The sequence below is a fragment of the Budorcas taxicolor genome, chromosome 22 (genome assembly GCF_023091745.1).
Source record: "Budorcas taxicolor isolate Tak-1 chromosome 22, Takin1.1, whole genome shotgun sequence".
NCBI classification, from domain to species: domain Eukaryota; kingdom Metazoa; phylum Chordata; class Mammalia; order Artiodactyla; family Bovidae; genus Budorcas; species Budorcas taxicolor.
In genome coordinates, this window is record NC_068931.1 from 20,942,996 (window position 1) to 20,957,956 (window position 14,961).

General features: G+C 44.3%; 1 protein-coding gene across 1 annotated transcript in view; it reads left to right on the forward strand.

Moving 5' to 3' along the window:
• Positions 1–14,961, forward strand: part of TPGS2 (tubulin polyglutamylase complex subunit 2) — a 66,539-nt gene that overhangs the window by 35,269 nt on the left and 16,309 nt on the right. The window contains exon 3 of the mRNA XM_052660457.1: positions 14,379–14,466. Coding sequence (XP_052516417.1) covers positions 14,379–14,466 — 88 coding nt within the window. The remainder of the gene's footprint in view (positions 1–14,378; positions 14,467–14,961) is intronic.

Consider the following 14,961-nt stretch of genomic DNA (forward strand, 5'->3'; position numbering starts at 1 on the left):
TGGCTGCCTCTCTGAGTCTTCAGCAACTCAGCTCTGTCCCCAAACTTGGATACCCCAGCCACCAAGACAACCGGTTCCGGTTAACCAGGCCTTCCCCGTCTCCTTAGGAAGGAGTTTGAGAATGCACCGGAGAGTTCTCCGGGGATCTCACCCCATCCTTCCACGGCCCTTCCGGGCTCTCTCCTCCTGGAGGAGAGTTTCAATAGGCGCAGGTGTTGTCCCTGCCTGAGGTTTCCAGCTAGGTCTCAGTGCTCCGCATCAGTGGCCATCCTGGGCAGCCCTTCCTCTGCTTTTGTTGCACATGGACTCATAGCGTGCCTACTGCGGATAAGCACCTATGGAAACAATGATTTCCATGTTCTGGCTGTGGCTCTTTGCTGAGCTGATCCTCCCTCCCTGGCCGCCCCCACCACCTAGTGAAGTGGCCTCTGAAAGACAGGGAATGATGGGGCACAGGATTCTCAGAAATACAGCAAGTGAACAGGAGGTCATAGGCGGGCTCAGGCAGTGCTCAGGAAGGCTGCAGGAATCAAGCTGATGACTCCCAAAACATTAGAGAGGCTCAGTCTGTCCAGGTGATGAAGCAGTAACAGCTTGTGGTGGACTTTCGAGCAGCGCTCAAAGAAATGATTGTAACTAGCCTCCTCAGGAGGCGGAGAAAAAAATCAGAAGTTGGGAATTACGTAACCGAGTCATCACTGGGATAAAGGGAGATTGCAGTGCCGTGGGAACGCCACTCTTACTCCACACACTGGTCAGCAGTTATTCTCCCTTCTTGACTTTCTCTCAGATCCTCTCTCATCCTCACACTTCGACTGCCATTTGCTTTCTGCCAGTCTTCCTCCTTTTCCTTATTTTTCATCCCCTAAAAATAGAGACTGACCCTAAATCTGGCAAGAGAACCTTCTGAAGTGAGATTTCTCCCTGCAGAAGAGCAGTCTCTTTCCACATCGTGCAAGAGAGAAATGAAAATGGCAGGATCTCTGAGTTGCTGGCCAGGGCATAGGAGCCACCCAAACGTGATGCCCCTGCAGCTCAGCCCCGTGTCCACAGAACATGCTCTGGACGTGAGGCTGTGTGATAGCCTCCCACACCCAGCCTCTGCCATGTGGAATCAGTTGACATCGGCAGGCTCTTTCATGTTTTCCTCCTTCATCTGCCCTCACTGAAGCACCTGGAGACTTCAATTACTCAGCCAAGCATGAAGAGAGAAAGCAATGATAATTAGGTCAGTCTTCTATATCACACTGCACATGATAAAGCGCTCTTAAAATAAAGAATGATGTAATTAATAAACTTATTAACAAAATGTTTTAAAAATGTTCCAAGTAAAAATAAAAGTGGCTTCCGCACTAGAAGCCACACTCAGAAGGAAGGGCTGGAAGTTCTGCAGGAGCCGCCGCTTGGGCTGCCAGGCGGTAAGGTCCACGGCAGGGAGGCAGCACAGCTGAGGCCACAGTGATCTCTATGAAAATGAGAGAGCATGTTGACTGTTTTTTTGAACTTGGTCTGCTTGACATTTTGCATATTTATGTGAGTATTTGAGATGTTTTAAACAATTTATTTCACTTTTTTTCCTACTTTTATGAATTTTGAGTAATTTTTTAAAATACTAGTATAAAATAATACCAAAATTTCTTTTTTGAGTGAAATAAATACTGTGTCTTATAATCACTACTATTGAAATTCTCCAGCATAACTTAAAGGTGATCAATGCCCCCAGACCTTCTCAGCTGGGATCTTAACGGAATCTGGGTAGTTTCCTTGTGTCCACCACTAGATGGCGCTGGTGACCAGCATCTCATATTGGATGCTGACCTTTGGGGACGACAGAAGGAGCAAAAACTTTGTCAGAATACCGATAACTATTGACTTCCTGTACTAGGGCGCCATGGGTCAGGAGAAAGGTATTTTGTGTGCACACTTTTCTCTAAGAAAGCACAGACAGTGTGCACCTCCAGTCTTTTATAGACTCAATCTTAGAGATTATTCTTAAACCTGGATTCACAGAGTTTGACAGTCAAGGTCACTCAGCTTGTTGCAGAATAGGGAAATAAATTCAGATCATCCTGTTACACTCAACTTCTTCACACATTGGGTGGTACCTGGAATCGACTGACAGTGTGACCTAAACAAACTTGATACAAGCAGTGTTCAGTATCACATCTCAAAAGGGTCCAGTAAGCAGAAAGTTTGGAAGTTGCCCCTCTGCCTGTATAAACAGGACAAGAAGAAAGAAAAGTAATTGGAAAACTCATCCTTCTGTGCTCAGTAGTCTGATTGGCTAGAAAAGACTGGCCAGACGCATGCAGAGGTGTGAGTTACTTAGAATTTAATGAGTGCTCCTAGTAACTCCTGAAAAGAATCACAGCTTTTTTTGGATGATTTGCTATTCATATGAAATATTTGCTTATATTCTATTGTGCTTCTTTTTAAGAACTTTCAGAACCATTAAATTCATTGCATTAAATGCTCTAGAAGTATATACTTTTTACCTTAATCAGTTCTCACTGATCCAATAATTTATTTCAGGAAATAAGTTATGAGCATGGTTCTGAAATTTCCAGAAGTGACTGCTTTGTTACAACATCATCAGAACTATAGGGTCTCTCTTACACCACGTTCCTGCAGGTGTTAAGTGTGCAGGTCTTTCAGTTCCTTGCTGAAACGTATCCCTAAGTATTTCATTCATTTTGATACAACTGTCAATAAGATGGTTTCCTTAATTTCTTTTTCTGATAGGTGGTTATTCTTGTGTAGAAAAGCAACAAAATTTTTATACTGATTTGATACCCTGCAGCTTTACTTAATTCATTTCTTAGTTCTAAAAGTTTTTTGGTGGAGTCTTTAGGATTCTATGTAATACCATGTCATCTGCCAACAGTGGTAATGTTACTTCTTTTCTGATGTGGATGCCTTTTGTTTCTTTTTATTGCCTAATTTCTCTGCTTAGGATTTGCAATATTGTGTTGAATAACCTTAGCAGGAGTGGCCATCCTTGTCTTCCTGATCTTGGTGGAACAGCTTTCAGCTTTTAACCCTTCAATATGATGTTTCCTGTAGGCTAACTTATGTTTCCTCTCTACCTATATGTTGAGAGGTTTTTGTTTTGTTTTGTTTTTTAATCATGAATGGATGTCTAGTTTTGTGAAATGCTTTTTTGACATCTATTGAGGTGATCACATGCTATTTTTAGTGTTTATTTGTTTTTGGCTGCAGCAGGTCCTAGTTGAGGCACGTGGGAGCTTTCATTGCGGCCCACGGGCTCTGCAGTTGCCGCGCGTGGGTTCTCTAGTTGAGGCACGTGGGCTCAGTAGTTGCAGTGCACAGACTGTTGCCCCATGGCATGTGGGATCTTAGACTTCCCTAGTGGCTCAGATGGTAAAAAATCTGCCTGTCAATGCAGGAGACCCAGGTCTGATCCCTGGACTGGGAAGATCCCCTGGAGAAAGGAATGGCTACTCACTCCAGTATTCTTGCCTGGAGTAGTCCATGGACAGAGGAGTCTGGCAGGCTACACACAATGGGGTCACAGAGAGTTGGACATGACTGAGTGGCAAAGATTTCATATGTGAGATCTTAGTTCCCCGACCAAGGATTGAACCCACATCCCCAGCATTGAAAGGTGGGTTTTTAACCACTAGGCTACCAGTCAAAGTGAAAGTGCCAGTTACTCGGTACTAGCGGCTTGTACTAGTTTTGGTCTTAGTTTATTCTTTTTCCTTTGGTTCCTTGAAGTGTAAAGTTGCATTGTTTGCTGAAGAACTTTCCTATTTCCTGATACAGGCACTTACTGCTATTAATTCCCTTCTAGAACTGCCTTTGCAGCATCCCATAAGATTTAGTGTATTGAATTTCCATTTTTATTTGTCTCAGGATATTTTTAAATTTCTCTTTTGATTTCTTCCTTGACCATTGGTATTCAGTGGCATGTTTTTTAAATTCCATATTTTTGTGAATTTTCCCATTTCTGTCCTATGATTGAGTCTAGTTTCATACCATTGTGGACAGAAAAGATACTCAATATGATGTCAGTCTTAATTTTGTTAATAGTTTTGTGGCCTAACGTGTGATGTGTTATGACTGTTGCATGTACACTTGACAGAATCTGGATTCCGCTGATTTTCAATAGAATATTCTGTATATGTTATGTCCGTCTGGTCTAACATGTCTTTATATCCATTGTTCCATTGTGTTGCTGTTTCCCCTTTAGATCTGCTAATATTTGCTCTATCTGTCTTGGAGGCATAAATATTTATAAATGTTATATCCTGTTATTGGATTGACCCCTTTATCGTTATATACTGTCCTTGTCCCTTGTAGGACTCTTGTCTTGTATAACTATCCCAGCTTTCTTTGATTTCCATTTACATCCATCCATTCACTTTTAGTTTATGTGTTATTACATCTGAAGTGAATCTCTTGTAGACAACATAGTTCCATAATTTGGCCTCTTTTCTTATTCATTCAGTCACTCTTTGTTTTTTGATTGTAGAATTTCTTTCATTTACATTTGAAATAATTGTTGATAGATACTGCCTTACTGCTATTTTGCTCATTGTTTTCTAGCTATTTTATAACTCTTTGGTATTTTGTTCCTTTCTTCTCTTGCTTTCTTCCTTTGTGATTTGATGATTTTCCGTAATGCAGTGCGTAGACTCATTCTCTTTATCTTCTGTGTCTGCTATAGGTTTTTGCCTTGTGCTCATCATGAGGCTTGTATTTAAATGTAACAATCTAAACTGATCACTGCTTCTTTGAATGCATTTTAAAGCTTTACAGTTTTACTTTCCCCACCACACATTTAAAAAGATGTCACCATTTACATTCTTTCATCTTGTGGATCTGTTAACAAATCATTGTAGTTATACTTACTTTCACTACTAAAATACAGTGTGTTTTAGGACTTTTAAAGTGTCCTCTGTGTGAGTGCTCAGTCACTTCAGTCGTGTCCAACTCTTCTTGACCCTGTGGACGGTAGCCCACCAGGCTCCTCTGTTCATGGGGACTCTGCAGGCAAAGCTACTGGAGTGGGTTGCGATTCGCCCCTCTAGAGCAGCCTGCCCCGGGGACTGAACCTGCGACTCGTCTCCCGCATCGGCAGCGGCTTCTGCGCCACAGCGCCACCTCAGTGCCTTCACTGTGGGGGTTTCCTACTTTGCCTTTTAAACTTCATGCGTCGTCTCTAAGTGATTAACCCACTGCCACGGCAACCTTATTCTGAATTCAACTATACTTTAGCTTTTGCCTGTGAGATTTATACTGTCATATTTTTGCTGTTACCAATTATCACCCTTTTGTTTCACTTTAAAGAAGACCCTTTAATATTTGTTGTTGGGTTCAGTTCAGTTCAGTCGCTCAGTCATGTCTGACTCTTTTCAACCCCATAAACCACAGCACACCAGGCCTCCCTGTCCGTCACCAACTCACGGAGTCTACCCAAACCACGTCCATCGAGCTGGTGATGCCATCCAACCATCTCATCCTCTGTCGTCCCCTTCTCCCCCGGCCCTGAGTCTTTCCCAGCATCAGGGTCTTTTCAAGTGAGTCAGCTCTTCCCATCAGGTGGCCAAAGTTTTAGTTTCAGCTTCAACATCAGTCCTTCCAATGAATACCCAGGACTGATTTCCTTTAGGATGGACTGGTTGGACCTCCTTGCAGTCCAAGGGACTCTCAAGAGTCTTCTCCAACACCACAGTTCAAAAGCATCAATTCTTTGGCGCTCAGCTTTCTTTATAGTCCAACTCTCACATCCATACATGACTACTGGAAAAACCATAGCCTTGATTAGATGGACCTTTGTTGGCAAAGCAATGTCTCTGCTTTTTAATATGCTGTCTAAGTTGGTCATAACTTTCCCTCCAATGAGTATGCATCTTTTAATTTCATGACTGCAGTCACCATCTGCAGTGATTTTGGAGCCCCCCAAAATAAAGTCAGCCACTGTTTCCACTGTTTCCCCATCTATTTGCCATGAACTGATGGGACCGGATGCCATGATCTTAGTTTTCTGAATGTTGAGCTTTAAGCCAACTTTTTCACTCTCCTCTTTGACTTTCATCAAGAGGCTCTTTAGTTCTTCTTTACTTTCTGCCATGAGGGTGGTATCATCTGCATATCTGAGGTTATTGATATTTCTCCCAGCAATCTTGATTTCATCCAGCCCAGCGTTTCTCATGATGTACTCTGCATATAAGTTAAAAAAGCAGGGTGAGAATATATAGCCTTAACGTACTCCTTTTCCTATTTGGAACCAGTCTGTTGTTCCATGTCCAGTTCTAACTATTGCTTCCTGACCTGCATACAGATTTCTCAAGAGGCAGGTCAGGTGGTCTGGTATTCCCATCCTCTGCAGAATTTTCCAGTTTATTGTGATCCACACAGTCAAAGGCTTTGGCATAGTCAGTAAAGCAGAAATAATGTTTTTCTGGAACTCTCTTGCTTTTTCCATGATCCATCAGATGTTGGCAATTTGATCTCTGGTTCCTCTGCTTTTCTAAAATTCTGGAAGTTCATGGTTCATGTATTGCTGAAGCCTGGCTTGGAGAATTTTGAACATTACTTTACTAGCATGTGAGATGAGTGCAGTTGTGTGGTAGTTTGAGCATTCTTTGGCATTGCCGTTCTTTGGGATTGGAATAAAAACTGACCTTTTCCAGTCCTGTGGCTACTGCTGAGTTTTCCAAATTTGCTGACATATTGAGTGCAGCACTTTCACAGCATCATACTTTAGGATTTGAAATAGCTCAACTGGAATTCCATCACCTCCACTAGCTTTGTTCGTAGTGATGCTTCCTAAGGCCCACTTGACTTCACATTCCAGGATGTCTGGCTCTAGATGAGTGATCACACCATCGTGATTATCTGGGTCATGAAGATCTTTTTTGTATAGTTCTTCTGTGTATTCTTGCCACCTCTTCTTAATGTATTCTGCTTCTTTTAGGTCCATACCATTTCTGTCCTTTATTGTGCCCATCTTTGCATGAAATGTTCCCTTGGTATCTCTGATCATGTTGAAGAGATCTCTAGTCTTTCCCATTCTATTATTTTCCTCTATTTGTTTGCACTGATCACTGACGAAGGCTTTCTTATCTCTCCAGTGGCACCCCAGTCCAGTACTCTTGCCTGGAAAATCCCATGGACGGAGGAGCCTGGTGGGCTGCAGTCCATGGGTCACTAAGAGTCAGACACGACTGAGCGACTTCACTTTCACTTTTCACTTTCATGCATTGGAGAAGGAAATAGCAACCCACTCCAGTGTTCTTGCCTGGAGAATCCCAGGGACGGGGGAGCCTGGTGGGCTGCCATCTATGGGGTTGCACAGAGTCAGACAGGACTGAAGCGACTTAACAGCAGCAGCAGCTTGCTGTTCTTTGGAACTCTGCATTCAAATGTTAATTTCTAAAGCTGTAAAGCTGGTGGTGCTCACTGTAAAGCTGGTCTGGTGGTGATGAACTCCCTCAGCTTTTGCTTGTATGGGAAACTTTCAGTTCAGTTCAGTCGCTCAGTTGTGTCCGACTCTTTGCGACCCCATGAATCGCAGCATGCCAGGCCTCCCTGTCCATAACCATCTCCCAGAGTTCACCCAGACTCACGTTCATCGAGTCAGTGGTGCCATCCAGCCATCTCATCCTCTGTCATCCCATTCTCCTCCTGCCCCTAATCCTTCCCAGCATCAGAGTCTTTTCCAACGAGTCAACTCGTCGCATGAGGTGGCCAAAGTACTGGAGCTTCAGCTTTAGCATCATTCCTTCCAAAGAAATCCCAGGGCTGATCTCCTTCAGAATGGACTGAAGAGGGACTCTCAAGAGTCTTCTCCAACACCATAGTTCAAAAGCATCAATTCTTCGGCACTCAGCCTTCTTCACAGTCCAACTCTCACATCCATACATGACCATAGCAAAAACCATAGACCTGACTAGACGGACCTCTTGAATATGCTATCTAGGTTGGTCATAACTTTTCTTCCAAGTAGTAAGTGTCTTTTAATTTCATGGCTGCAATCACCATCTGCAGTGATTTTGGAGCCCCCGAAAAATAAAGTCTGACACTGTTTCCACTGTTTCCCCATCTATTTCCCATGAAGTGATGGGACCAGATGCCATGGTCTTCGTTTTCTGAATGTTGAGCTTTAAGCCAACTTTTTCACTCTCCTCTTTCACTTTCATCAAGAGGCTTTTTAGTTCCTCATCACTTTCTGCCCTAAGGGTGGTGTTATCTGTATATCTGAGGTTATTGATATTTCTCCCGGCAATCTTGATTCCAGCTTGTGCTTCTTCCAGTCCTGCGTTTCTCATGATGTACTCTGCATATAAGTTAAATAAGCAGGGCGACAATATACAGCCTTGACATACTCCTTTTCCTATTTGGAACCAGTCTGTTGTTCCATGTCCAGTTCTAACTATTGCTTCCTGACCTGCATACAGATTTCTCAAGAGGCAGGTTAGGTGGTCTGGTATTCCCATCTCTTTCAGAATTTTCCAAAGTTTATTGTGATCCACACAGGCAAAGGCTTTGGTATAGTCAATAAAGCAGAAGTAGATGTTTTTCTGGAACTCTCTTGCTTTTTCCATGATCCATCGGATGCTCTGGTTCCTCTGCCTTTTCTAAAACCAGCTTGAACATCAGGAAGTTCATGGTTCACGTTTTGCTGAAGCCTGGCTTGGAGAATTTTGAGCATTACTTTACTAGCATGTGAGATGAGTGCAATTGTGCGGTAGTTTGAGCATTCTTTGGCATTGCCTTTCTTCGGGATTGGAATGAAAACGGACCTTTTCCAGTCCTGTGGCCACTGCTGAGTTTTCCAAATTTGCTGACATATTGAGTGCAGCACTTTCACAGCATTATCTTTCAGGATTTGAAACAGCTCAACTGGAATTCCATCACCTCCAGTAGCTTTGTTCGTAGTGATGCTTTCTAAGGCCCACTTGACTTCACATTTCAAGATGTCTGGCTCTAGATTAGTGATCACATCATCATGATTATCTGGGTCGTGAAGATCTTTTTTGTACAGTTCTTCCGTGTATTCTTGCCACCTCTTCTTAGTATCTTCTGCTTCTGTTAGGTCCATACCATTTCTGTCCTTTATCGAGCCCATCTTTGCATGAAATGTTCCCTTGGTATCTCTAATTTTCTTGAAGAGATCGGTAGTCTTTCCCATTCTGTTCTTTTCCTCTATTTCTTTGCATTGATCACTGAAGAAGGCTTTCTTATCTCTTCTTGCTATTCTTTGGAACTCTGCATTCAGATGCTTATATCTTTCCTTTTCTCCTTTGCTTTTCACCTCTCTTCTTTTCACAGCTATTTGTAAGGCCTCCCCAGATAGCCATTTTGCTTTTTTTCATTTCTTTTCCATCGGGATGGTCTTGATACCTGTCTCCTATACAATGTCGCAAACCTCTGTCCATAGTTCATCAGGTATCTATCTATCAGATCTAGGCCCTTAAATCTATTTCTCACTTCCACTGTATAATCATAAGGGATTTGATTTAGGTCATACCTGAATGGTCTAGCAGTTTTCCCTACTTTCTTCAATTTGAGTCTGAATTTGGTAATAAGGAGTTCATGATCTGAGCCACAGTCAGCTCCTGGTCTTGTTTTTGCTGACTGTATAGAGCTTCTCCATCTTTGGCTGCAAAGAATATAATCAATCGGATTTTGGTGTTGACCATATGGTGATGTCCATGTGCAGAGTCTTCTCTTTTGTTTTGGAAGAGGGTGTTTGCTATGACCAGTGCATTTTCTTGGCAAAACTCTATTAGTCTTTTCCCTGCTTCATTCTGCATTCCAAGGCCAAATTTGCCTGTTACTCCAGGTATTTCTTGACTTCCTACTTTAGCATTCCAGTCCCCTATAATGAAAAGGACATCTTTTTTGGGTGTTAGTTCTAAAAGGTCTTGTAGGTCTTCATAAAACCGTTCAACTTCAGCTTCTTCAGCGTTACTGGTTGGGGCATAGACTTGGATTACTGCGATATTGAATGGTTTTCCTTGGAGACGAACAGAGATCATTCTGTCATTTTTGAGATTGCATCCAAGTACTGCATTTCGGACTCTTTTGTTGACCATGATGGCTACTCCATTTCTTCTGAGGGATTCCTGCCCCCAGTAGTAGATATAATGGTCATCTGAGTTAAATTCACACATTCCAGTCCATTTTAGTTTGCTGATTCCTAGAATGTCGACGTTCACCCTTGCCATCTCTTGTTTGACCACTTCCAATTTGCCTTGATTCATGGACCTGACATTCCAGGTTCCTATGCAATCTTGCTCTTTACAGCATTGGATCTTGCTTCTATCACCAGTCACATCCACAGCTGGGTATTGTTTTTGCTTTGGCTCCATTCCTTCATTCTTTCTGGTATTATTTCTCCACTGATCTCCAGTAGGATATTGGGCACCTAATGACCTGGGGAGTTCCTCTTTTGCTATCCTATCATTTTGCCTTTTCATACTGTTCATGGGGTTCTCAAGGCAAGAATACTGAAGTGGCTTGCCATTCCCTTCTCCAGTGGACCACATTCTGTCAGACCTTTCCACCATGACCCGTCCGTCTTGGGTTGCCCCGCAGGTATGGCTTGGTTTTATTGAGTTAGACAAGGCTGAGGTCCTAGTGTGATTAGACTGACTAGTTTTCTCTGAGTATTGTTTCTTTATTTCTCCTTAAATTCTGAAGGGCAGCTTTTCCAGGTAGAGTATTCCTGGTTGGCAAATTCTCTTCTCTTCCAGCACATTGAATATATCGTGCCACCATCTTGTGGCCTGCAAGTTTCTGCCTAGAAATCTCCTGACAGCTTTATGGGGTTCCCTTGTATATAACAAGTTGTTTTTCTCTTACTGCTTTTAAGATGTTCTCCATTAAGTTTTGACAACTTAGTTATAATGTCTCTTTGGATTCTTCTGTTTTGGAACTCTCTGCGATTCCTGGATCTACTTCTAAGTAGTCTGTTTCCTTCCCCACTATAGGGAAATTTCCAGCCATTATTTCTTCAAATGAGCTTTCTGCCCCGTTCTCTCTTCTTCTGATATCCCGGATAAAGGTGTATAGTATTGATTAGCTTTATGTTGTTCCATAATCTCTTAAGCTCTATTCACTCATTCTCTTTTTTTTTTTTTAAAGCTGATCTGATTGGATGAATTCCAGTACCCTGTCTTCTAGTTCACTGACCCTTTATTTCACTTCATCTAGTTTGCTGTTGAATGCCTTTATTGAATTTTTCAGCTCAGTTATTATATTCTTCAACTCTGTGATTTCTGCTTATAGTATTTTCTTTTTGTTGAAATTCTCACTTTCTTCATATGCTGTCCCCCTGATGTCTGTGAGCATCTTTAAATTACTTATCTTAATTTCATTAGGTCTTTTCTTGGGGTTTTATCTAATTCTCTCACTGGGAACACATTTCTCTGTTTCTTCACTTTTCTTGACACTCTGTTGATTTCAGTGCATTAGCTACAACAGCCAGTCTTGAAGAAGTGGAGTGGCCTTATGTAAGAGATGAACCTTTTTAATCCTGCCCTGGTTCTTGGTTGTCTATCAAACCTTTCTGAATGTCCAGCCTACTTTGCTCTTAGCGGCTCCCAGTAGTTGAGGGTATAATATGACCTGTCAGTGTCCCAGAGAAGAGAATTTCAGCACCTTGATGCAGGCTAATTGGAAACTGGGCACTCAAAGAGTAGCTTAAAAGATGCACGTATACCCTCTTTCAGGGGAGGACTGAGAGAGGGGCATTCTGTCTGCTCCCTCTGCACTGAGCCCTAGGGGGGTAGCAGGTTAAGAACTGTTTCTTTGTTTGCTACCATCCTGTTGAACCCATGAACACAAGCCTTGCTGCTCACAGCCAGTTATCAAGGGATGTGTCCTCTGAGCAGCAGCCACAAAAGCTGGAGCACCAGAGGTTTGCACAGCCTCCTTCCTAGAAACACTGGTGACCTGGGGCAGGACAGAGGGAGAGTGCAAAGGTGGCCCTCACTGGCCTGTGCAGTCTTTGGAGAGGGTTTTAGTTGGCCTGTAGATGTTAAATTGTAAACTTGATTCTCAGGCTGCAGTTAAGATCTCCAAACAGGCCTCTTTTCACAAAAATACTGGGTATTTCAATCTGCCGCCTCTGCCCTGTGCCCTGGTGGGATGGCCTGTTTACTAGAGCCCTTTGGGACCTGGGAACATAAGCTGTGTTGGCCAGCAGAGCCAGGCAGTCAAGTGTGTTCCCTGCACAGCCCCTGGGGTGCCAGACATGTGTATAAGCTCCTTTCCAGAAGATATCTGTGAGGCAGAAGGAGAGCATGAAGATAGTATGGTGCCCACTGGCCTCCCTGGTCTCTGGAGAGGATTACAGTTGGCATCTTAATGTGTGCTAAATTAGAAGCCTGCCCCTCAGGCCAAAGCTTTTAAGATAAGCAAATAGGCTTCTTTAAGGAAGAAACTGGGCATTTTAGTTCCACTGTCGCTGCACGGGACCCTGGGGGCATATCCATAGTAACGTTACTGAATCCCAAGTGTGTGTGCCCGATGTGGAGTGAGGCCTAGCCATACTAAAATATTAGAGTTTGGAACAGTGAACGGTTTATTACAGATTCATACAAGGAGATGGATGGTTCATGCCTTAAGACCCCAAAGTTACTGAAAGCTTTCAGCAAGCCCCTTGAAAAGCAAAAGGTGAGAAAGGTGACTGGAATCACTTCCCTAACGGTCACTCATTGATGGTTGGTTGCTTGGGGTGGGGGGTGCCTACTGAGGCACCAACCAATGGCTGCTGCCTAGTTGCGGGTGTGGAGTCATGAGACACAGCAATGGCTGCCTGCTAAGGGCTGTGCTCATCCTGCTGTTACAGTAAGTCCATAGGAGCCCATTAAAAACTGTCTGTTAGTTCACTGTGGCCTTGTGGGTCTCTTGGACCCAAGCCGCACTGGCTTTTAGAGCTAGATTTATGGGGGCCCATCTCTCATGTAGAAGTCTTAAAAATTGAGGTGCCGTATGCAAGGTCCAAACCCTTTGCTCAGGGAGAATCTGGGAGGTGTGAATTCCCTTCTGGTTGTGTGTTACCCTTCCAAGAGTGGATTTTATGGTGAGATTGTGATCAGCCTCTCATACCCATTTCAATGTAAATTTCTTCTTGTTCACCCAGTGGGCATATAACAGAGCAGGATGAGCGCAGCCCTTAGCAGGTTGCCATTGCTGGGCCTCATTACTCTGCACCCTGTTACTAGGCAGCAGGCCTTCCTCAGCCTTGCTCAGTGCCTCAGTGGGTCCTACCCACAACCAACTGTCAGTGAGTGACCATTAGTTGTCCTGCTCAGCTATTGGTCAGCACCACAGTAGGCCCTGCCCACTGGTAACTGTCAGTGAGGGACCACTGGGGAAGTAATTCAGTCAGTAATCAGCAGCGTGGTGGTCATCAGGTGGAGAGTGAGGTAAGAGGCAGATTCGGGCCGCCTTCCGGAGGCCCTCCAGCTCACCCAGCCTAGGGCCAGTGGGTGAGCTGAAGGGCCCAGGAAACAGACTAGGGACTATGTCCTGCAGGGCTCCAGAGCCCTCAGTAAGGCCCTCTACTAGCCTTGGCTCAGGCCTTGAGGCAGTGGTGACCCTCTCCCCCATGCTGTCTCTGCTCCCTGCTAGCAGTGACCGTCTGTCTGGGTCACAGTCTGAGACCTGGTCTCTCCATTTGGGCAGCCTGGCAAGACTGAGGGCCAGTTGGGTTGGGTGCCTGGATCCCTCAAGGATGACAGCGGGGTGGGAAACTGGCCCTGAGGGGCTGCCAGCTGAGATCTGCCTCTGCTTAGCCAGGACTGGGACCTTGGAGGGTGAAAGCTGTGCCTTGCAACTTTGCCCTTTCTGGTCAGGACAGAGAATAACATTCATCTGGTAGAGATTTACAGGGACATCATTGCCTGATCATGCCCTCACCTCAGGAACCGAGGATCGGACACCAAGAAGTCTGCAGCAACTCACCGCGCCCATCCCTCACCTTTTGCTTTTAAAGGGGCTTGCTGAAAGCTTTTAGTAACTTTGGGATTCTTAGGCCATGAGCCACCCATCTCCTTAATGAATCTGTAATAAATCTTTCTCTAATGTTTTAGTATTGATGGGCCTCACTGTGCGTTGGGCACACAGACTTTCAATTTGGTAACAGGAGTCAGTTAGTTTCTGGGTTTCTTCCAGAGGGAATTATTGTTCAATATATAGCTGCAGTTTCAGTGTGTCAGTGACATGAGATGAGTTGAGGAGCCTGCTTTGTGTCCATCTCAACCTAGAGCTCTGCAGTAGCATTTTAGAGGTAATTACTCGGTTTTAGGGATCTGAAATACAGTTCCCACATGGTTTGAGGCATAACTCTACACCCTCCTTCAACCTTGACCTAACACTCAGTTGCTCTGTGGTTCTAGAAGAATAACTGTGTGCTGCCTGAGGATCTGAAGAACTTTTACCTGATGACCAACGGCTTCCACATGACGTGGAATGTGAAGCTGGATGGTGAGTCAGCCTTCTTGCTGTAGAGGAGTACTTCCCTGGCTGAGAGCTTACAGGAAACAATTCTGGGGGCCTTTACAACTCAGGAGTCTGAATATGGACAGTGTATGGGGTTCTCCTCAAGTGCAGTATCCAGACGCTGTGATCATCTCCCAGCGGTAACCTGTGCCATCATTGCTTCACCCCCCACCTCTGTGGCCCCTGTGCCAGAGTCTGCCCAGTACCTAACCGGAAGCTCAAGTTAGAGGCTTCCTATTGGCATGAGATGTTGGGGAAAATAAAGCATACACAAAAATCCTGAGCTACCTTGAACTTAATAACTCGGAGAAGTCCGCGTTGGAGCAGTCTCCTCAGGGTGAGCTGCAATGGCAGTCTCTGGTGGTCATAAGAGGGGCTCCTCCCCCAGCAGGCTGGAGATCTCAGGGCCCTGACCTCTCTCTCCCTCACGTCTCCGCAGCCTGTTATCAGCCGCCTCAGTTCACAGGTTACCATCCTGGT